The sequence below is a fragment of the Bufo bufo genome, chromosome 1, assembly GCF_905171765.1.
Source record: "Bufo bufo chromosome 1, aBufBuf1.1, whole genome shotgun sequence".
NCBI classification, from domain to species: domain Eukaryota; kingdom Metazoa; phylum Chordata; class Amphibia; order Anura; family Bufonidae; genus Bufo; species Bufo bufo.
This window is the reverse complement of record NC_053389.1, coordinates 347,445,490-347,470,111: the sequence shown is the minus strand read 5'-3', so window position 1 is coordinate 347,470,111 and position 24,622 is coordinate 347,445,490. Positions and strand designations below refer to the sequence as shown.

At 41.9% G+C, this 24,622-nt stretch overlaps 1 protein-coding gene across 1 annotated transcript in view; it reads left to right on the top strand.

The window, feature by feature from the left end:
* LOC121009545 (ankyrin repeat and KH domain-containing protein 1-like) overlaps positions 1-24,622 on the top strand; it is a 307,110-nt gene that overhangs the window by 139,388 nt on the left and 143,100 nt on the right. Inside the window, exons 13-15 of the mRNA XM_040442755.1 lie at positions 3,741-3,887; positions 8,606-8,693; positions 17,018-17,719. Coding sequence (XP_040298689.1) covers positions 3,741-3,887; positions 8,606-8,693; positions 17,018-17,719 — 937 coding nt within the window. The remainder of the gene's footprint in view (positions 1-3,740; positions 3,888-8,605; positions 8,694-17,017; positions 17,720-24,622) is intronic.

Below are 24,622 nucleotides of genomic sequence, written 5' to 3'. Positions count from 1 at the left end.
TTTAGACCACTAGATGTCCCTTTTGCGTATCTTATGTTGCATGTATTATTTTTTTGTATTGAGCTCAAGTTGATACTACCTTACATGTATTTTTATGAGTTTGGAATAAAGGTATATACACTGAGCAAAAATATAAAGCACTTGCGGTTTTGCTCCCATTTAGCGTGAGCTGAACTCTAAGGGCTGTTTCACACGAGCGGATGCCGTGCGTGGCATCCGCTCCGTGAAAGAGTGCCAAGACCCGATGCAGACTGCAGAGGCACGGAGCATTAACATGACTGATAATGCTCCGTGGCTCTCTGTGATCTCTTTACTACGAAATCACAGTGACAACTGTGATTTCGTAGTAAAGAGGTCACAGAGAGGCACGGAGCATTATCAGTCATGTTAATGCTCCGTGCCTCTGCAGTCTGCATCGGGTCTTGGCACTCTTTCACGGAGCGGATGCCACGCACGGCATCCGCTCGTGTGAAACAGCACTGAGACCTAAAACATTTTCTACATACAGAAGACCCATTACTGTCAAATATTGTTCACAAATCTGTCTGAATCTGTTTTAGTGAGCACTTCTCTTTTGCCGGGATAATCCATCCCACCTCACAGGTGTGGCATATCAAGGTGCTGATTAGACAACATGAATATTGCATAGGTGTGCCTTAGACTGCCCACAATAAAAGACCACTCTGAAATGTGCAGTTTTATCACACAGCACAATGCCACAGATGTCGCAAAGTTTGAGGAAGCGTGCAATTGGCATAGCTGTTGCCCGTGCAATGAATGTTCATTTCTCTACCATAAGTCGTCTCCAAAGGAGTTTCAGAGAATTTGGCAGTACATCCAACCGGCCTCACAACCGCAGCCCACCTGTAACCACACCAGCCCAGGACCTCCACATCCAGCATGTTCACTTCCATGATCGTCTGAGACCAGCCACCCGGACAGCTGCAGCAACAATCTGTTTGCATAACCAAAGAATTTCTGCACAAACTGTCAGAAACAGTCTCAGGGAAGCTCATCTGCATGCTTGTCGTCCTCATCGGGGTCTGGACCTGACTGCAGTTCGTCGTCGTAACTGACCTGAGTGGGAAAATGCTCACATTCGATGGTATCTGGCACATTGGACAGGCGTTCTGTTCACGGTTGAGTCCCGGTTTTCACTGTTCAGGGCAGATGGCAGACAGCCGATCCAGAGCATCCCAAATATGCTCAATGGGTGACATGTCTGGCGAGTATGCTGGCCATGCAAGAACTGGGATGTTTTCAGCTTCCAGGAATTGTGTACAGATCCTTGCAATATGGGGCAGTGCATTATCATGCTGCAACATGAGGTGATGGTCGTGGATGAATGGCACAACAATGGGCCTCAGGATCTTGTCACGGTATCTCTGCATTCAAAATGCATCAATCAATAAAATGCACCTGTGTTCGTTGTCCATAACATATGCCTGCCCATGTCATAACCCCACCGACACCATGGGCCACTCTATCTGCAGCATTGATGTTAACAAACAGCTCACCCACACGACGCCACACACGCTGTCTGTCACCTGCCCTGAACAGTGAAAACCGGGACTCATCCGTGAACAGAACGCCTCTCCAATGTGCCAGACACCATTGAATGTGAGGATTTACCCACTCATGTCAGTTACGAAGACTAACTGCAGTCAGGTCCAGACCTCGATGAGGACTGCGAGCATGCAGATGAGCTTCCCTGACACGGTTTCTGACAGTTTGTGCAGAAATGTGTTTCTTTTCCAGCATAATTATGCTTCTGGTGTATATTTTTTGCAAGCATAAGTGGGACTATTACTTTGGTTTCCTAATTTTGTTGATTCTGATAAATTCTGCTTTGTAGTAAGATAGTGTCAGTCAGGGTGGATTTGATTTAAATCAAATCTATTTAAATCACTAGTCAGTATGGCTTGATAAAAGACTAATTCTTGCTGGTATAACTTATAATATGCAAGTAGATGAAAATTTTTTGAATAACTTTTCATATTTGATTACCGTAGGTTGATTCTGTATTCATAGGTTTGTAGAAGTTAGGCTTAAGGTCTTTTTCTCAACTGTTCATGTTATAACATAACATTTTTGCTGTGAAGAAGAGGCATGTGATCTCTGCTGAGTCAAATTCAGTTTTGAGAACTGCAAAAGTAAGCCAAGCATCTGGGATAATATCTTGTAGGCAGAGAAACTGCCCAATAATCTTACAAAAACCTCTGGAAGAGCATGACATTGTGAATGGATTAATGGAATTTATTTACCAAAAAAATTAAACATATAAAGCCTTATTCTACATAATTCAAAAACTAATCTTTATTTCATGATGGAATAACCTTTGGATGGTAATATATTTTCCTCCAAAAAGCATTTTATATCAAAAAATCTGATTTAAATAAAAATCTGTTTTTTTTTTTGTGTTTTTTTAAATCATGAAGTCAGATGTTCAATAATCTCTCTGCCAAGCCCTCCATTAGTGTTTGCCACAATGCTTCTGTAACAGTTCCAGACAATGCCCTCCATTGTACAGTGACAGCCACAATTCTCCCATAACTTTCCCATCCCATGCCCTCCATTACATTCACTCCCAGTGCCTCCATAACATTGCCTGCCAATGCCCTCTTCTGTACCATCAGTAACTCTTCCCCCATAAGTTTCACCCCATGCCCTTTTATTACATTGTCAGTCACAAGCCCAAGAAAAAACCCTGAAGATAAGCCAATCCTTGCAGAAAGTGATTTTAACCCATTTCCAATTGTTCCCTGAGAGAAAAACTGCTTTATTTGTATTTTGTGCTTAATTTGCATCAGTACTTTTTTCTTATATCTGGTTAACATTTTCAGGGCTTCAGAACCAGATGCCAGTGTCTCATAAAGTTATGGTTTTAATGTACAATGGTTTGTGCCAGAACAAATTAATATTGTATGTTGAGGGACCATTGGCAGTATCTTGTGACTGGTTGGGACTTTCAATCAGACCTGTTTCCTTTGCACAGATTAGGCAACTTTCACACTGGCGTTTCTGGGTCCGCTTGTGAGATCCATTTCAGGGCTCTCACAAGCGGCCCAAAACTGATCAGTTCAGCCCCAATGCATTCTGAATGGATAAGGATCCACTCAGAATGCATCAGTTTGGCTCCGTTGTGCCTCTATTCCGCTCTGGAGGCGGAGCCAAACGTATCCGTCCTGACTTTACAATGTAAGTCAATGGGGATGGATCTGTTTTCACTGATGCAATATAGTGTAATTCAAAATGGATCCGTCCCCCATTGACTTTCAATGTAAGTCAGGACGGATCCATTTTCACTTAGACTTTTTTTTAAAAGAATAATGCAAACAAATCCGTTCTGAACGGATACAAGCGATTGCATTATAGGTGTAGATCCGTCTGTGCAGATCCAAGACGGATCCGCACATAACGCAGGTGTGAAAGTAGCCTTAAATAAAAGGTACATTCTTGTTTGAAATCATCTTATCCTGCCTGTTCCCTAAGTGTCAAAGTACAGATCATAGGGGCTCTTTCTGCATATGCTTTGTATTAAAATTGATATCTTGCTAAAAAGTCTAGATAACATAAAGAATAGTTCTTGTTTGGTTTCTACTTTGGCTTGTGAAATTACGACCACAATATATTAAGTGTAAGTGTTTTTCAATGTTTCTAAGCCAAGTAGCCCCCCGAAACAAATTACCCTAAAGCTATAGTAGGACACTTAATAATACTTTATGTATTATGTTTTGCAGGATGGATCCACAATGCTGATAGAAGCTGCAAAAGGTGGCCATACCAATGTTGTTTCTTACTTGTTGGATTATCCGAACAATCTTCTTTCATCCGCCTCCTCTACTGATGGCAATCAGATTACCCCCACACTTCATGATCAGTTTGCTGTAAGTTTAATTTCTTGTGATTTATATTTTCTTTGTTTAAATACCACGTTACTCCAAGATCATGTAGGTAATGTTGCAACTGCCATGGTGCTTTATTAATGTTTTTAATGCCAGAATGATAGTAAGTGACAAAGAACTGTTTATTAATGTTCTAATACCTTTATTATGGGAATGTAAGGGAAGTGGGAACCTACACATAGTATACAGAGAAAGCTGTCAAATTCACACCTTTTCTCTAGAGCATAATTGTTAGTGGTAGCTCCTTCTTCTTTCATAAATGGGAATGAGATTTGCCAATATTTTATTCATATTTTGCACTCACAAAAGTGCAAATTTTAAGAGTTGACCCTCCTCCTTTTTACTTAATGAGAATCAACTAATTTTGCTTTGTTCATGAAGACCCAAATTTAATATGGGGCAATGTGTTAAAAGCACAGAACAAATCTGTGGGATAAACTTTAGCCTTTCAAAATTACAAAGTCTAGTAAAATATGTAAGAAGGAAAAATCTGCTATAAAATGAAAGACGTGTGGCCAAAGAAAGCAAAACCAGTACCCCAAAAATGAATTTACCCCTTTCCGACATCCACCATACATGTACAACTTGTTAAAGAATGCACTCTCTCAGGAGCTGAGCGGGCACCATAGCTGACACTTGGATGCAGAGTTTCATGGACTTTTTAACCGCTCACTCAGTTCCTATGATCCTTATGTAGTGATTGCACTAGGAAAGCATTTCAGTCTGTGGGTTAAGCGATCAGATAACATGTCAAAGTCCCCTAGGTGGGCTAAAAATAAATGTAAAAAAAAAGTTTTAAAATATATTGGAAAAAAAACAATAGCATTTGACATGTCATAAAATGACCAAATTATTAAAGTGGAAGCATCTCATAAAGTGAATGTTGTAAAAAAAAAAAAAAAAGGAATGCAGATTTTTTTTTTTGGGGGGGCAGTGGTTAGATTTTAGATGTCAAGCTGATGTTACTTGATAATCCAGTCAGTGAACTGATCTGTTGAAATAGACCATTACTAAAAGCAGAGGTATAGGGATCATACAGGTTGTGCACACCTGTTATCCCTAGCTGCATCATCAAAACATACACCTCTAGGCTTGCTATTTTTAATCCTTCATGCACTTTGATTATTATTATTTTTTATGAATTATATAATAAAATAAAGTGACATGTTGGACTTGAAAAATGGGGCTTTGGCATTTGGTCCAAACTTGTTTTTGCTGGAAGGGGTAAACTTCTCAGCTTTCTATGGGACAGGAGTCATGTGGGTGGGCCTACTCAGGGATTGCATGACTAAGCAAGAAGGCTGTCAACGTTGGCTGTCAATCACTGGGACCATCCAGCGTAAAAAGAGCAGAGGTTTCAATGATTAAATTACAAGTTTTTACTGAATCTTTTCCCAACAATCTGTCAATCTGCTGAGCTTTTGCTGATGATTGCACTGCATTTCGTGCTGAGATTCCCCTTAACTTCATTACTGGTATAGAAGATGCGATTATTAGCACGGTTTCTAGCAGGGCTGTGGAGTCGGTAGATAAATGTTCCGACTCCTCAGTTTTATGTACTTCCGACTCCTCTGTATTAATATGCGAATGTATTTTATACATTACTTGAGGGAAAGAAACGCAACCTACCACAGGACTACTGGCTGGGAAGCCAACAGTCTACTGTATTGCACAGTTTAAGCAAAAGACAAACACAATGAAAACAAAGGAGGATCCAGGAAGGGGCATTTATTCTAAAACATGATTTTCCTAGGAGAATCCCATAGTCATGTTTAAAGTTTAAGCTAACAATCTGAGTTTACAAGTTTTTATAGCCTTAGCTAAATGACAACAGTTTTTCCAATGGTTTACAGCTTCAGTCTTGAACTATTGGCCCTCCATTCCCTTCACTTATACAAGTGTCTCACTCTCTAGTCCTGCAAAAAACATATTTATTTAATCCCTTATCAGTGAGAGGCTAGGTTACACATGGACGCTGCGTTCCCTGTAAAAGCAGAACACAACACTATGGAAAGTATAAGTATTGCAGCTCCTAATTGTGCGTTGCGTGCCATATAGTGAAGCACATGAAAAGCATGCTTCTTCACAGTCACTTAACGTGTTCGTTTTGCGGTTACGTGAGGCACTACATGCATTGGTCTTTATTCTTACAGTAGAGAAGTCATTAATTATAACTTTTTGTGAATTGGAACATTTAAACTTGCTTTTTTTTTTTATTCCAATCTAAATTTAGTAGGAGTCGGAGTCGGTGCATTGTTTGCCGACTCCAGGTACCCAAAATTTCCCCCGACTCCACAGCCCTGGTTTCTAGTTTTACCATGCTTAGTAGTATTAATAATCTGCATGCAGCATATGTCCTAGGCTCGATCCTTCATGGATCAGCAAAAAATCTTCTGTCACGACCGTCTGCATCTGTTATGAACGGATCCGGTTGTATTATCTCTAAAATGGCCATGACGGATCAGTCTCTAAAACCATTGTAAGTCAATTGGGGACGTATCCGTTTTCTTTTGTGTCAGAGGACACTTCCAGCGCTTTTGTGTGCGTCATGGGAACACAATGGAACCGAATGCATTCTCGTGCACTCTGTTCCCTTGAGTTCAATTTTGGCCCCATTGACAATGAATGGGGACAAAACTGAAGCGTTTACCCCGCTATTGAGATCCTATGACTGATCTCAATAGCGCAAAGGGAAAGCGCAGATGTGAAAGTAGCAGAATACATACTTTGAATCAACAATCCCAAGATCTTGTGGTTTTTCAAAATGAGCCCTCCCAACCGTGCAGGAGACCTGTAATTCTTTACTAAAAGACCTTGAAGTCTGTCCCCTGCTGTGACAAGACACATTTATTTATTTTATTTTCTCTTGTCCATGTTTTTCTCCTATCACCTTTCCCAGCAGAGATGCTATTTACCCTAAAGGCAAAGTCTCAGCACTGTACATCTTCCAGTGATCTGTAGCCTTCAGGCATAATGTACAGACTTTTTTTTTCAAGTCTCTCATCTAGTTTGCCCTTGAGACATCAACATTGTCATTTCAATATGAACTTTGCCTCCTTTTTAAGCCACGCATGAGATCTTCCTCCTTCTTCTTTTTGGTGATTTTTTTTTTTTTTGTAGAGGGCTATCCCTTCTTTTCAACGGGTCTCTTAGTTAGCGGTTTGTCCCACCATGCTTCCTTCTGGGTGCTTAAAAGAAGGCGAACCTTTGTCCAGTTTTCTCTTTCGAAGGGCCCGTATTTTCTTTCCTCATCTGATATGGAATTTTGCAGATCGGATGCGGACCCATTCATTTCAATGGGGTTGCAAAAGATACGGACAGTACTTAGTGTCACTCCTGTTCCGTGGCGCCACAAGAAAGCTAGAACATGTCCTATTCTTGCCCGTATTTGCGGACAAGAGGAGGCATTTCTATCATGGAGGAGGATGTTCTGCAAAATGTGGAAGGCACATGGCCAGTATCCGTGTTTTGCGGATCCTTAATTTGCATTCCACAATAACTGATAGTCGTGTGAATGAGCCCTAAAGAAATCATTCCCATCCTTACAATGCTTTTTAATGTTTAAATGCAGTTTCTAGCTCTTCAGATTTGTTTTAAACAGTGTCCACTGGTCCAATGCATTCAAGTGTATAGATCATAACATAATGGAAAAAGGGAACACCCTCCCTTCCAATTCTCATTAGAATCCCTCCAGATCTATGGTGGCCTTTTTTAGTGACGAGCCTTAGGGCCTCTCTTCTACAGCTATGAGTGCTATACTTTCCACCCCTTACTCATTTCTGTATAGTGCACAGTTTTGCTTTCTTGGATGCATTTACCATTTGCAAGTAGAAGTGGATTAGATGACTGGCTTTCTTTCTATTTTTTTGTTCCCTCCCAAAGATGTGAGTTTTTTTTTTTCTCCCCTACCTGTGAAGAACTTTTTCTTGTGGAGTTCACTAGGGGACACGGCACCCATCCAGATTTGTTTCTGGTCTTATATGGTTACATATTGTGTTCCTCTTATTCGCTGTTGTAATCCATCAAATGTTTTTCGTTTTAGGGTTGCGGTTTACCTCTTGTTGGCTTCTCCTAGCTCCTCTTTCTGTTTGTGTATAAAATAATTAGCTCCGTGTCTGCAGGAGGAATATAGCCTGCGCGGAAGGCACTAAGGGCCGTATTACATAGGCAGATAGATGAAGGAGGTTGTTGGGAAGGAAGTGTTCCTTTCTGGCAATTGTCTGCTTGCTAGTGGAGGAGACAGTTGATATTACATGCAGTAATCTACTCCTCAGTATGGGGAAGAGCGATCTCTAATGCCATCACTCGTCCCCATACTGAATCACTTTTTGCCAACAAACGAGGATTTTTAAACCTTCTAATAGATTCCAATTACCCGTTGAACGACTGTTTACTCGTTTATTGGGTTATCAGTGGCAGTATTACACTGCCAGATCCTCACAAACGAGCATTCATATGAATGCTTGTTAGCGATGATCTTCACAATTATCTTCAGGTGTAATTGTGCCTTAACTTATTGCTTATCCGCCTCATAGTAGCAGCAGCCTATACCATCTGCCTTCTGTGTCCCCCAGTGAACCCTGTAAGAAAAGGATCTTATCAGTGGATAACCAAAAATCCTTCCTTTTTTTTAATTTTTTTTATCTGTTATAATATAAGTAACATTCAAATGAACTTGTGTAATGCTTGATGTGCTGTAGGTTTCTTGTGTACCAATGCATACAATTGCCACGGTCGTGCCACCTCGAGAGCCAGATAAGCCTCCAGACCAGATAGATTCAGGAAAAGGTAAGCATTTTTTAAAATAATTTTTATGATATAAAATAATATTTTCCTATTTTTATTTATATTTATTTTTAAATTATGCTGGGTTTATGTCTCCTCGCTGAATAACTTCGGTAATTGGTTGTTAAAGTGGAAAACGACTTTAAAACTTGAAACCAAACTTTGCTTCGGTTCCGAGGTACTAGTCAGAGCCGAAGCAGAGTTTGGTTTCAAGTTTTAAACTGGTTTTCCACTTTAAAAATCAACTACTGAAGTTAATCAACGAAGTCACGCGCGACTTCGTGAATAACTAACTAACTTTGGCTCATTGGAGCCCATACATTCTAATACTGTACGAAGACGGATGTCCATACAGTATTATACTGAAGTTTTAAATGAGGCGACTTCGGATGCTTCATCCGAAGCTAACTTCACTCAACACTATTGTTGAGTGTTGGACCCCTACCTAAGGACAGGTTATCAATATGTGTAAAACAGAAAAAACCCTAGGCAAAATGAAAAAAATAGTTGTTTTCTTTTCTTAGAATATTTACATACAAGTTATTTATATAATACATTATAGGAAATTGCTAAAATTCTAAGAAACTCTATGTATTCTACCTGTATGTAATAATTTTTTTTCCCTCCTTCTACATGGGGGAAAAATTTATATATATATATATATATATATATATATATATATATATATATATATATATATATATATATATATACACATACACATACACACACCGTGTTTCCCCCGAAAATAAGCCCTACCCTTATAATAAGCCCTAGCGCTAGTTTGCAGTTTTTTTTTTCGAGTAAGCTTAAAATATAAGCCCTACTCCAAAAATAAGCCCTAGATACAGCCGTATTTTATTTGATATAAAGGGAAGTGGGGGAAATGTGCGGGCTGCAGCAGCTCAGGAGCGCTCATTAATGGCTCCTGAGCTGCCATGAAACTGTAGGCGGGCGGGCAGCGCAGGCTTCAGTGAATTAGCCTTCAGCGAAGCAGCCAGCCCACACATACATCGCAGCACCTGACGGGCGGGCTGGCGGCTTCACTAAACGCTAAATTATGCCTGCAGCCCGTGCGTCCCTTCACTTTCACGTTGGGCGGGTTGGCGGCTTCTCTGTATGTCCTGTACTGCCACCAGCCCGCAACACGTTCTTACTTGCATGAAGGAGGCAGCAGGAGGATCTCCTTCTCTCTGCTGCCTGGAGGAGCTCCCTACATCTCTCCCGTGCCATATCTGCTCTCCCTGGTACCGTAGATTGCTGCCTAGGTTCCTTGGGTAAGGACGGCTTAGAGGCAACCAGAATGAAAAATGTGTGGCAAATATCACTATAACCCTCCTCATCCATAGGAATGCACCCATGTACTGCAGTATATGGGTGCTTTCCTATGGTTGAGGGGGGTTATAGTCATATTTAATATAAACACTGTCCAGGGACTGTTCTGTAATTGGCATGTGTCTAAATAAAATATGTTCATGGAGCCAAAATAAGCCCTACCCCAATAATAAGCCCTAACCATTTTTGTCGGAGAAAAAAATAAAAATAAGACCCTGTCTTATTTTTGGAGAAACACAATATATATAATACATACACACACTAACTCTATGTACTCTACAGCAGCGTTTCCCAACCAGTGTGCCTCCAGCTGTTGGCTGTGCGGGCATGCTGGGAGTTGTAGTTTTGCAACAGCTGGAGGCACACTGGTTGGGAAACGCTGCTCTACAGCAAACACCATGGGCCATAGCCATGTCAGGAAGTAAAGCATCTCTAAATGATGTAAAGAACAGCTCAAAAAGTTAGAATAGGCTACTTTCACACTAGCGTTCGGGGCTCCGCTTGTGAGCTCCGTTTGAAGGCTCTCACAAGCTGCCCCGAACGCATCCGTACTGCCCCAATGCATTCTGAGTGGATGCGGATCCGCTCAGAATGCATCAGTCTGGCAGTGTTCAGCCTCCGCTCCGCTCAGCAGGCGGACACCCGAACGCTGCTTGCAGCGTTCGGGTGTCCGCCTGGCCGTGCAGAGGCAAACGGATCCGTCCAGACTTACAATGTAAGTCAATGGGGACGGATCCGTTTGAAGTTGACAGAATATGGCTCAATTTTCAAACTGATCCGTCCCCATTGACTTTCAATGTAAAGTCTGGACGGATCCGTCTGAACAACTTTCAGACTTGGAATTTTTTCTAAACTATAATGCAGACGGATCCGTTCTGAACGGATCCCAACGTCTGCATTATAGGAGCGGATCCGTCTGTGCAGACACCAGACTGATCCGCTCTGAACGCAAGTGTGAAAGTAGCCTAAAACTGCTCAGAAAAAGGATTTTTGTTGCAATCTGGTTTTAACTAGCATAAAAAAATTCGGACATTTTGCCCTTAACATTCTCAGACCATCACTGCAACCACAAATAGCCTTCCTGTCCTCACTCAATGATGGCATCACAAGAATGAATGCGGGTATCTTTATCTAGGCCTATCGAGAACAATAGCGCTGTCATACATAAACTATTATCATGAACACTAGCTTCCAGATACCATCTTCCCCTCACAGCAGCAATAAATAAACAATGGACTGCTTATCTATGTAGGAGGTCTTTATTTCTGTTGGCTGCTACAGAAGGACAATATTTTGTGTTTAAAGAGAACCTGTGACCAAAAAACTGTGCAACATGTTAGAGCTGGAGAGGCTGAGCAGTTTGATACGTTTTGTGCGAAAAGACTCAGTAAACCTTGTAATTTATACATTAAATAAGTTTTTTTGTGACTTCCGTTATACATGGTTAGGTGTTATCCGTGATTGGTAGCACTCACTGTGTAAGGCTTCATTCACACATCTGTGGAACACTGTCCGTGAGATACCAGACTGGCATCCTGCTTAGTGCAGGAGAGCACGGCGTCATTGGTTGCTAGGATGCCGTGCACTTTGTGCCACCGCAGCAGTACAGTACTACACTAGTTTAGATCATACGAGTGTATTACTGCACTGCTGCGGCAGCACAAAGCGTACGGCGTCATTGCAGCCAATGACTCGGTGCGCTCCTGCACTAAGCAGGATGCCAGTCTGGTATCTCGCGGACAGTGTTCTGTGAATGAAGCCTAAGGGTGTATACAGAGAGAGCTGCTGTTCACTGATAGCTGTCCATTGGGGTAGACTTAACCCTTTCAGCCCTGGTTTTTTTTTTTTCTTCGTTTGTGCTTTTTATTTTTCACTTCTTGCCTTTCTGGGGCCATAACTTTTTTATTTTTCTATTCACATAGCCCTATGAGGGCTTGTTTTTTGCGGAACAAGTTGCATTTTCTAATTCAACCATTTAATATTGCATATGATTTAGGCTACTTTCACACCTGCGTTAGGTGCGGATCCGTCTGGTATGTGAACAGACGGATCCGCACCTATTAGGCTACTTTCACACTAGCGTTCGGGGCTCCGCTTGTGAGTTCCGTTTGAAGGCTCTCACAAGCGGCCCCGAACGGATCCGTCCAGTCCTAATGCATTCTGAGTGGATGCGGATCCGCTCACAATGCATCAGTTTGGCACCGTTTGTCCTCCGCTCCGCTCAGCAGGCGGACCCCTGAACGCTGCTTGCAGCGTTCGGGTGTCCGCCTGGCCGTGCGGAGGCAAGCGGATCCGTCCTGACTTACAATGTAAGTCAATGGGGACGAATCTGTTTGAAGTTGACACAATATGGCTCAATTTTCAAACAGATCCGTCCCCCATTGACTTTCAATGTAAAGTCAAAACGGATCCGTTTGCATTATCATGAACAAAAAAAAAAATATATATATATATATATATATATATATATATATTTATATATATATATATATATATATATATATATATATAATATATAATATATATATATATATATATATATATATATATATATATATTTTTTTTTGTTCATGATAATGCAAACGGATCCGTTTTGACTTTACATTGAATATCAATGGGGGACGGATCCGTTTGAAAATTGAGCCATATTGTGTCAACTTCAAACAGATCCGTCCCCATTGACTTACATTGTAAGTCTGGACGGATCCGTTTGCCTCCGCACGGCCAGGCGGACACCCGAACGCTGCAAGCTGTGTTCAGGGGTCCGCCTGCTGAGCGGAGCGGAGGACAAACGGTGCCAAACTGATGCATTCTGAGCGGATCCGCATCCACTCAGAATGCATTAGGACTGGACGCATCCGTTCGGGGCCGCTTGTGAGAGCCTTCAAACGGAACTCACAAGCGGAGCCCCGAATGCTAGTGTGAAAGTAGCCTTAGGGGGGAGCTTGAAGAAAAAAATCCAAACGGTGTGAAATTGGGGGGGAAAAAACACTATTGCGCAACATTTTGTGGGTTTTGTTTTTACGGTGGTCCCTATACGGTAAAACTGACCTGTTGCTTTTATTCTCCAGATCAGTATAATTACGGAGATTCTTTCGTTTTAATACTGCAAAAAATGCAAACCTTGTTTTTCAGACTAGAGATGAGCGAATTTCATATTTTGAAATTCGTTCACGCTTCGTTTACTGGTAAAAGGTGAATTGAGTTATGATTTCCATTACCACGGACCATAATGCAATTCTATAACGGAATGCCTTCAGAGGCATTCCGTTATTTATTCCGTCATAATAGAAATCTATGGGCTGCAAAACGGATCCGTCCCTTTTCCGTTATGCAGGAGAAGACTCCCCTGCATAACTGAAACGGGACGGATCCATTATGCAGCCCATCTATTATGACTCTAAAGGCATTCCGTTATTCATTCCGTCAAAGAATTGCGTTATGGTCCATGGTAACGGAATCCATAACTTAATTACCTTTTTACCAGTAAATTAATAGTTACCGAATCTCTAATTCAGAGCTTTTTTTTGTAGTTTTGTGTACGGAGCTGTGCGAGTGTTTTTTTTTTTTTGGGGCGTTCTGTACTTTTCATAGATAACATTTTAGGGTTTGTATGACATTTTGATCACTTTTGTAGAAGTGACCAAAAAAGCTTTTTTGCGGTATTGGATAAATATTTATTTTTATATTTTAATAGTACAGGCTTTTTCGCACGCCATGGCGCTTATTATGTGTTATTTTTTTAATGTATTTTTATTTTTACTTTGGGGAAAGGGGGTATTTGAATTTTTATTATTTTTTTTTTTACTCTTGGAGTGTGTGAAAAATAACATTGTATTCCTATGGACACACCCTTACACGTGCAGCGTTGGTTGGAAAGGCGTTAAAGGCTCTTCAGGGGCAATTATATATATTTTTTTGGGCTTTATCATTTTGTGGCTAATTTTTTTTTTAATTGGGCATTTATTAAAAATATTGAGCCCTTCTGTCACAAAGGGGTTAGTTTGTCTAGCTGTGTGAATGGTACTTTCACTTTGTGTAGGTCGTCTAATAAACACTTATTTAAGCCACATAGTTAACAGTAAGATAAGAAATGAGCTACAGTTAAGTCCATAAATATTGGGACATCGACACAATTCTAACATTTTTGACTCTATACACCACCACAATGGATTTGAAATGAAACAAACAAGATGTGCTTTAACTGCAGACTGTCAGCTTTAATTTGAGGGTATTTACATCCAAATCTGGTGAACGGTGTAGAAATTACAACAGTTTGCATATGTGCCACCCACTTGTTACGGGACCAAAAGTAATGGGACAATTGGCTTCCCAGCTGTTCCATGGCCAGGTGTGTGTTATTCCCTCATTATCTCAATTACAATGAGCAGATAAAAGGTCCAGAGTTCATTTCAAGTGTGCTTTTTGCTTTTGGAATCTGTTGCTGTCAACTCTCAAGATGAGATCCAAAGAGCTGTCACTATCAGTGAAGCAAGCCATCATTAGGCTGAAAAAACAAAACAAACCCATCAGAGAGATAGCAAAAACATTAGGCGTGGCCAAAACAACTGTTTGGAACAGTCTTAAAAAGGAGGAACGCATCGGTGAGCTCAGCAACACCAAAACACCTGGAAGAGCACGGAAAACAACTGTGGTGGATGACCGAAGAATTCTTTCCCTGGTGAAGAAAATGCCCTTCACAACATTTGGCCAGATCAAGAACACTCTCCAGGAGGTAGGTGTATGTGTGTCAAAGTCAACAATCAAGAGAAGACTTCACCAGAGTGAATACAGAGGGTTCACCACAAGATGTAAACCGTTGGTGAGCTTCAAAAACAGGAAGGCCAGATGAGTTTGCCAAATGACATCTAAAAAAGCCTTCACAGTTCAGAAACAACATCCTATGGACAGATGAGACCAAGATCAACTTGTACCAGAGTGATGGGAAGAGAAGAGTATGGAAAAGGAAAGGAACTACTCATGATCCTAAGCATACCACCTCTTTAGTGAAGCAGTGTTATGGCGTGGGGATGTATGGCTGCCAATGGAACTGGTTCTCTTGTATTTATTGATGATGTGACCGCTGACAAAAGCAGCATGATTAATTCTGAAGTGTTTCGGGCAATATTATCTGCTCATATTCAGTCAAATGCTTCAGAACTCATTGGACGGCGCTTCACACTGCAGATGGACAATGACCCAAAACATACTGCAAAAGTAACCGAAGAGTTTTTTAAGGGAAAGAAGTGGAATGTTATGCAATGGCCAAGTCAATCACCTGACTAGAATCCGATTGAGCATGCATTTCACTTGCTGAAGACAAAACTGAAGGGAAAATGCCCCAAGAACAAGCAGGAACTGAAGACAGTTGCAGCAGAGGCCTGGCAAAGCATCACCAGGGATGAAACCCAGCGTCTGGTGATGTCTATGCGTTCCAGACTTCAGGCTGTAATTGACTGCAAAGGATTTGCAACCAAGTATTTTTAAAAAGTAAAAGTTTGATTTAGGATTATGCTGTCCCATTACTTTTGGCCCCTTAACAAGTGGGAGGCACATATGCAAACTGTTCTAATTCCTACACCGTTCACCTGATTTGGATGTAAATACCCACAAATTAAAGCTGACAGTCTGCAGTTACAGCACATCTTGTTTGTTTCATTTCAAATCTATTGTGGTGTATAGAGCCAAAAATTTTACAATTGTGTCGGTCCCAATATTTATGGACCTGACTGTATGTGTCAGCTTTGTGAAATAAGAACGGTACTTAAAGGGGTTGTCCGGGTTCAGAGCTGACCCCGGACATGCCCTTATTTTCACCCAGGCATCCCCCTCTGATGTTGGCATCGGAGCATCTCATGCACCGATGCACTCCCTTGCCCTGCGCTAGATCGCGCAGGGCAAGGGCTCTTTTTTTTTTACAGCGCTAGATCGCGCAGGGCAAGGGCTCTTTTGTTTTCAATAACACACTGCCGGGCGGAAGCTTCTGTTTTACTGGCTAGGGCAGCGCTAAAGTCCGCCCATCAGTGCTGGTGACGTCACCGGGCTTCCTGGCAGCCCCATGGAGAGCTCGGTACGTCACCGGAATTCTTGAAAATGCCTTTGCCCTGCACGATTTAGCGCAGGGCAAAGGAGCGCATCGAAGCATGAACTGTTCCGATGCTCAAGTCGGGGGGCGGGGGGGCTTCCTGGGTGAAAATGGGGGTATGTCCAGGTTCAACTCTGAACCCGGACAACCCCTTTTAAGAATGTAAAATACATGTATATTAGAAAATTGTATGATTTCCGATTATATAAAAAAAGAGGTAAAAAATTGAATACACCTGTTTTATTTTATTAAATGTATTAGAAATTGTACTGAAATTTTTCACTCAAAACTATATATCAATCTTCTCCGCTTTTCCAGCTGTGTAACATGCTGCCTGCAGAATGCGCTGCATTTCATGGTCCTCTTTACATTTCAGTGAAATAGTACTGCCAAAATGAAAGTCAAATTAAGTGTTTTCCATGAATATTGCTTTAAAACAATTCCCTTTTTTCATTGTTGAAGTTTGATGAATTAATAACACACAGAGAAGAATATTCCACAAAATAAGTTTGTCATTATTGATTTTGGTAGTTTAAGTCTTAATGTTAAATATTTATAATGGTAATCTGAAAGTCATAGAGGACCGGGCTGTGAGCCACAGCAGAGAGCTGTTGCACATTAATTGAAACAATAGCCATGTCATAGAATGTTTTACCTTCAGAAGCTAGGTATTGCAGATCCACACCATTCATTTCAGATGTTCAGACGGGTAATTTCCTACCAGCAGCCTGTGGATATGCCAAAACTGTACAAGTCGGGTAAAAATGGCTTATTTGAGTAGGGTTTACCTTTTGGTATATATTATCCTGTAATTGCATTGTACAAAATAATAAATGTTAGCGCTGCAATTTTTCATGTTAATATTACTATTTCCGCTGTCTGTAAAGAAGTCTGTATTTTTATACAGGTGCATCAAAAAAGACTCCTAATAACATCCACGCTTCAGGTAAAGAACAAAGATCTCTTCATCCATTTCAGCCCCTGGAATGTATAGTGGAAGAAACTGAAGGAAAACTCAGTGAACTTGGGCAACGAATTAGTGCTATTGAACGAGCACAGCTAAAATCTTTAGAACTGATTCAAGGTGAACCTTTAAATAAGGATAGAATCGAAGAATTAAAGAAGAACAGAGAAGAACAGGTCCAGAAGAAAAAGAAAATCCTAAAAGAACTTCAAAAAGTTGAAAGGCAATTACAGATGAAAGCTCAGCAACAGGTCACCAAGGAGATTGTCGAAGATGCTCCTAGCACAGAAACTTCTGTTCTCCAGCCTTCTTCAGTATCTAGCGAATCTACATTAATGGTCGATGAAAATATTTTTTCAAATGACAAGTGTATAGAATTAGATGGGTTTAGTACTGGAAGCCACAAGGTGATTGCACAGACTTGTGGTGAAGAGAGGGGTTTGTCATCCGTGGACTTGATGCCAAAATTAATTAATAACTTAGGACTTTCAGGAATGGATTCTAGTGAATCGGTCACATCTTGCAGTAAAGTAGCACTGGATTGGCCTCCCGTCAATAGCACTTTGACATCTCAAGTTGCAGACAACTTAATGATTGCTCCTCCAGCTCAAACGCTAAATGATACTCTTGATGACATCATGGCAGGTAGGAACTGGTTAAAACAAACAGCCTGTATCAAATGCTATAGTTATGGGGGTGTTCTGCATGTCATTTATGATCCGGTAATGTTGGGGAAAAGTCTGCATGTACTGTGTTCATTTTGCTGCACATTTGTGGTATACCCACATATCCCTCTGAGGTAATTGATCACTGTACTTTACAAAAATATGCTTGAAACGTATTAGAAACATTTTTTAACACTAGCTTTAAAGGGGTTATCCCATAAAAATTTTTAATAATGGATCGCAGAGATCCAACTACTTGGACCCCACCCCCATGATCCAAAAAATGATGGGGTCCGGAGTCTCTTCTTTGCGTGGAGTGGTAGTGTGCTTGTAAGCCCACTGTTAAGTTCACCTTTTTTTCGACTGGTCTGAGCAGAGGGTCACAGCTGGATTTCAGTGCTCTTTATAAACTGTCCTTTGTCTTTTTATGGAAGAAAGTTGTTCCATCCCTCCATACAATATTTAATTTGCTATCCTTAAGGCCTCATGCACACGACCGTATTTTGTTTCCGTGTCCGATCCGTTTATTTTGCAGATAGGATGCGGACCCATTCATTTCCGTGTGCTGTCCGCATCAGTATGTCCGTTCAGTTGCTCCGCAAAAAAAAATAGTGCATTTCCTATTTTTTTCTAGTTTGCAGACAAGGATAGGCATTATTACAAAGGATCCGCAAAAAAAAACGATGGCATATGGAACGTCATCTGTTTTTTTTGCGGACCGCAAAACACATACGGTCGTGTGCATGTAGCCTTAAGGAGAGATATCCCATCATTAATTTAAATAACGAAAAACCAACATCATCGTATAGTACATGAGTCTTTCCTGCAAAGCTAGAACCAGCCCCGTACCTCACAAGGACAGAGATCTCCCCATTAATTGTTTTACTAGATTTATAATAAGCTGGCAGCTCATGGGAAGTGTCCTTTCTGTTGCATCTCAAGGGGTGTGTCCTTTCTCCCCTTATCACAGCTCAGGAGGCAGCTGAAGAATGGAACTGAGCATGTGAGAGAAATGAGAAAAAGAACAAACCACAGGAGGCTTTATACAGATACATTTTATTAAATAACCTTGTGGCTGCAAGTGCTACAGATGAGGACTTCCTACTGCCCCCATTCCCTTGCCTCTCCATTATATTAGCACAGCAGTGCAGACTGTGTATTTCAACCAAGTCTTCAGTGCTGGCAGTAGGAAAAAAAAAAAAAGGCAATCTAGAGTCTTTATGCCGCTTTCAGGCGAGTGAGTGTCACACTGCAGACTCGCAGCGCAGCTCCCGGTCTGAATTTCCAGCACTGTCGAGATCACATTGCATTATAATGATTTATGACGCTATGTAACCCTTACAGTTCTGGAATGTAATGTATAACATTGACAGCATTATGTCAACCAGTACATTCCAGACCTCTAAGGGTTACATAGCATCATAAACTACTATAATGCTATGCTACCCCAGCAGTTCTGGAAGTTCAGGCCGGGAGCTACGCTGCGAGTCCGGAGTCTGACACTCCATCGTCTGAAAGCGGCCTTATATGCAGGATTTATCATGTATTGCTGCAGATAATATTCTAGAATCGTGGTGACAGATTCCTATTAACCCTTGCCACACCATGCCTTGCGGTATAGGAAGCATTACATTAACACACCATGATGTTAATTTACATGGTACCTTGGAACCGAACCAGAGTTCGGGAATTTTTTATTTTTTTTACAGTAGAAATTAATTTATGAAGTGATTATGTGAAGTCTTGCAAGACTTCGCAAAGTAATACCTTCAACTCATCTGAGCCAAGACATTTTAATACTGTACGGAGCATATGCTCTGTACAGTATTCAAACAAAGTATTATGCGAATCGATTCGCTCATCCCTACTCGCAACGGCTGCTATTGGTCCTTCAATGCTGAAGCACCAACAGCAGAGATAGTAGCAGAATGGCCAGGTTTATTCTGTGCCTACACTATTACTGCCTCATTTCTGTGTGAGGCAACTAAATGTGTAAGCGTAAGAACTGCTGCAGCCATTTTGCAGTGAAAAAAAAAAATTGTTCGCCCGATCTTCCCCACTTCCAAAGGATTGCTCTGACAGCTCAGGCTGTGGGGTAGTAGACCATAACAACCATTCCTGCATCCAGTCTCTGTGAGCCGACACCCCCTCCAACCTTACCCATCACCCCAGTACTTTAGCTGTATCCGGAGTGACCCCCTAAGCTGCTGTGCAGCTCCTGCAATTCAGCCTATCCTTGAGATGAGTAGGCTGTGCTATGTGGCACCATTGGCCGTGCTGTGTAGATTGATTAGGCCTGTGTTATTTGATTTGAGATTACTTGGGATCCTTTCACCCCTTTACGGCCTCAATTTTTTTTGTACAAAACTAAAATAATTAAAATTTAATATATAGTAGTAGGCTAGTTAGAAAATACCTTATTTTTTAGCACACAAGTTATACTATGCAATCAGTGTGCACAAGTTGTGCTGCATAATTGTTGTGCCACAAGTTGTACTTAGTAATAAGTTCACCCAAGTTGTAATAGCTAATTGGTGCAGCACACTTTGCGCTATGTAATTACTGCGCACACTCTTCTACCGAATGCTGCACAAGTTGGCACAATTAACCACCTCAGCCCCTATAGCTTAAACACCCTTAATGACCAGGCCACTTTTTACACTTCTGACCTACACTACTTTCACCGTTTATTGCTCGGTCATGCAACTTACCACCCAAATGAATTTTACCTCCTTTTCTTCTCGCTAATAGAGCTTTCATTTGGTGGTATTTCATTGCTGCTGACATTTTTACATTTTTTGTTATTAATCGAAATTTAACGATTTTTTTGCAAAAAAATGTCATTTTTCACTTACAGGTGTAAAATTTTGCAAAAAAAACGACATCCATATATACATTTTTCTCTAAATTTATTGTTCTACATGTCTTTGATAAAAAAAAAAATGTTTGGGTAAAAGTTATAGCGTTTACAAACTATGGTACAAAAATGTAAATTTCTGCTTTTTGAAGCAGCTCTGACTTTCTGAGCACCTGTCATGTTTCCTAAGGTTCTACAATGACCAGACAGTAGAAAAACCCCACAAATGACCCCATTTCGGAAAGTAGACACCCTAAGGTATTCGCTGATGGGCATAGTGAGTTCATAGAACTTTTTATTTTTTGTCACAAGTTAGCGGAAAATGATGGGTTTTTTTTTTGGTGTTTTTTTTCTTACAAATTCTCATATTCCACTAACTTGTGACAAAAAATAAAAACTTCTATGAACTCACTATGCCCATCAGCGAATACCTTGGGGTGTCTTCTTTCCAAAATGGGGTCACTTGTGGGGTAGTTATACTGCCCTGGCATTCTAGGGGCCCAAATGTGTGGTAAGGAGTTTGAAATCAAAATGTGTAAAAAATGGTCGGTGAAGTCCGAAAGGGGCTCTTTGGAATGTGGGCCCCTTTGCCCACCTAGGCTGCAAAAAAGTGTCACACATGTGGTATCTCCGTTCTCAGGAGAAGTTAGGCAATGTGTTTTGAGGTGTCATTTTACATATACCCATGCTGGGTGAGAGAAATATCTTGGCAAAAGACAACTTTTCCCATTTTTTTTTTTTTTTATACAAAGTTGTCATTTGACCACCCCAAAACACATTGCCCAACTTCTCCTGAGTACGGAGATACCACATGTGTGACACTTTTTTGCAGCCTAGATGCGCAAAGGGGCCCACATTCCTTTTAGGAGGGCATTTTTAGACATTTGGATACCAGACTTCTTCTCACGCTTTGGGGCCCCTAAAATGCCAGGGTAGTATAAATACCCCACATGTGACCCCATTTTGGAAAGAAGACACCCCAAGGTATTCAATGAGGGGCATGGCGAGTTCATAGAATTTTTTAATTTTTTTTGGCACAAGTTAGCGGAAATTGATATTTTTTTGTTTTTTCTCAGTCTCCCTTTCCGCTAACTTGGGACAAAAATTTCAATCTTTCATGGACTCAATATGCCCCTCAGTGAATACCTTGGGGTGTCTTCTTTCCAAAATGGGGTCATTTGTGGGGTGTTTGTACTGCCCTGGCATTTGAGGGTCTCCGCAATCATTACATGTATGGCCAGCATTAGGAGTTTCTGCTATTCTCCTTATATTGAGCATACAGGTAATGAGATTTTTTTTTTTCCGTTCAGCCTCTGGGCTGAAAGAAAAAATGAAAAGCACAGATTTCTTCATTCGCGTCAATCAATGTGGATGAAAAAATCTCTGCCAAAAAAAAAAAAAGAGGGGAAAGACGTCTGCCAGGACATAGGAGCTCTGCCCAACATCCATACCCACTTAGCCCGTATGCCCTGGCAAACCAGATTTCTCCATTCACATCAATCGATGTGAATGAATAAATCATTGCCGGGATTTTTTTTTTTTTTTTTATATACAAAGTGTTTGCCAAAGCATATGAACACCGCCACTTCCTCAGCTCATATGCCTCGGCAAACGTATCTTTTACTGCAGAGGAGAAATCTCGTCTTGCAGCGCCGCATACACAGACTTTTGTGTAATCTGACAGCAGCGCAATGCTTCTGTCAGAATGCACATCAGTGCTGCAGCTAGTCGATCGGTTGGTCCACCTGGAAGGTAAAAAAAAATAAAAAAAAACCAGGCCGCAACGCAATAAATTTATTAACTTTATAATAAAATTTGAACGGAACATATAAACTTTAACTTTTTCAACTGAACGTTAACTTTTTTACTTACCGGTAATTTTTTTATTTTTTTTTAACCTTTATAGAACAAACCTCTCCTTCCCCATGGGACAATGTGCAAAGCGCAAATCGCCCGAAGATGTGGCGAAGTACATTATGCACTTTATCCCAGGTGAAAGGAGAGGTTTGCAGCAGCTGTGAGAGAAAGGGCCCTAATAGCCCTGTGTGCCTGTCCTGTGAGATGTGATCCCTATGCTAGGTGTACCTGTGTGTGGTACTTCCGGAAACGCTCCCCTAAGCATAGGGCAGGGTGGTCAGGGCAGTCAGGACAGAAATAGCGGGTGTCACGCCTTATTCCACTCCTGCTACAGACACAACATTTTTTTCGGGGTGGCGGTTGTTTTGAGGTACCAGGAACGACACTGGGGAAATGTCGCTCGTGTAGACGGCTCACTACTCTGGTGGTTGGGGCCACGGAACCTCCTGGATACAGAAGGTTCTCGATGATCTCTTCCTAAAATTTGAGGAAGGATCGTGTTCTCCCAGCCTTACTGTAGAGAACAAAACTATTATAGGCAGCCAATTGAATTAAATATACAGACACCTTCTTATACCAGCGTCTGGTGCGTCGGGAAACTAAATAGGGAGCCAACATCTGGTCATTGAAGTCCACCCCTCCCATGAGCGCATTATAGTCGTGGACACAGAGGGGCTTTTCAATGACACGGGTTGCCCTTTCAATTTGGATTGTCGTGTCTGCGTGAATGGAGGAGAGCATGTAAACGTCACGCTTGTCTCTCCATTTCACCGCGAGCAGTTCTTCGTTACACAAGGCAGCCCTCTCCCCCCTTGCAAGACGGGTGGTAACGAGCCGTTGGGGGAAGCCCACGCGACTAGGTCGCACGGTGCCACAGGCGCCAATCTGTTCTAGGAACAAATGCCTGAAGAGGGGCACACTTGTGTACAAATTGTCCACGTAAAGATGGTACCCCTTGCCAAATAAGGGTGACACCAAGTCCCAGACTGTCTTCCCACTGCTCCCCAGGTAGTCAGGGCAACCGACCGGCTCCAGGGTCTGATCTTTTCCCTCATATATCCGAAATTTGTTGGTATAGCCTGTGGCCCTTTCACAGAGCTTATACAATTTGACCCCATACCGGGCACGCTTGCTTGGGATGTATTGTTTGAAGCCAAGGCGCCCGGTAAAATGTATTAGGGACTCGTCTATGCAGATGTTTTGCTCGGGGGTATACAAATCTGCAAATTTCTGGTTGAAGTGGTCTGAGGGGCCGAATTTTGTGGAGCCGGTCAAAAGCTGGGTGGCCTCTGGGACGAGAGGTGCTGTTGTCGCTAAAGTGCAGGAAACGCAGGATGGTCTCAAAACGTGTCCTGGACATAGCAGCAGAGAACATGGGCATGTGATGAATCGGGTTCGTGGACCAATATGACTGCAATTCATGCTTTTTTGTCAGGCCCATGTTGAGGAGAAGGCCCAGAAAAATTTAAATTTCGGAAACTTGGACTGGTTTCCACCGGAAAGGCTGGGCATAAAAGCTTCCCGGGTTGGCGGATATAAATTGAGTGGCATACTGATTTGTTTCTGCCACGACTAAGTCCAAGAGCTCCGCAGTCAAGAACAGCTCAAAAAATCCCAGGGCCGAACCGATCTGAGCTGTCTCAACCCGAACTCCAGACTGGGCGGTGAAAGGGGGAACTAATGGTGCGGCTGAAGTTGGTGACTGCCAATCAGGGTTTGCCAGCACCTCAGGGACTCTAGGAGCTCTACGGGCCTGTCTTTGCGGTGGCTGCGACGGGGTAACTACTGCACGTGCCACCGTACCAGCTTCAACTGCCCTTCTGGTGCTCGCCACTTCACCATGTGTTCTGGCAGTGCTGGTACTAGGTCCAGGATGGGCTGCGCTGCTGGTGTATGCCTCACCACGTAATCCGACAGCGCCAGCCCCACTCTGCTGCTCTTGAAACGGATCCTGCACAACATGTGGTCTAGCGACACGGGGCCTGGTACGCCTGGTGCTATCAGGGACCTCAACCTCCTCGTCCGAACTTTGGGTCAGAGTGCCACTGCTTTCTACAGGTTCATATTCTGACCCGCTAGATTCGTCAGATGAGGGTTCCCATTCCTCATCCGACTGGGTCAGAATCCTGTAGGCCTCTTCAGAAGAATACCCCCTGTTTGCCATTTGGA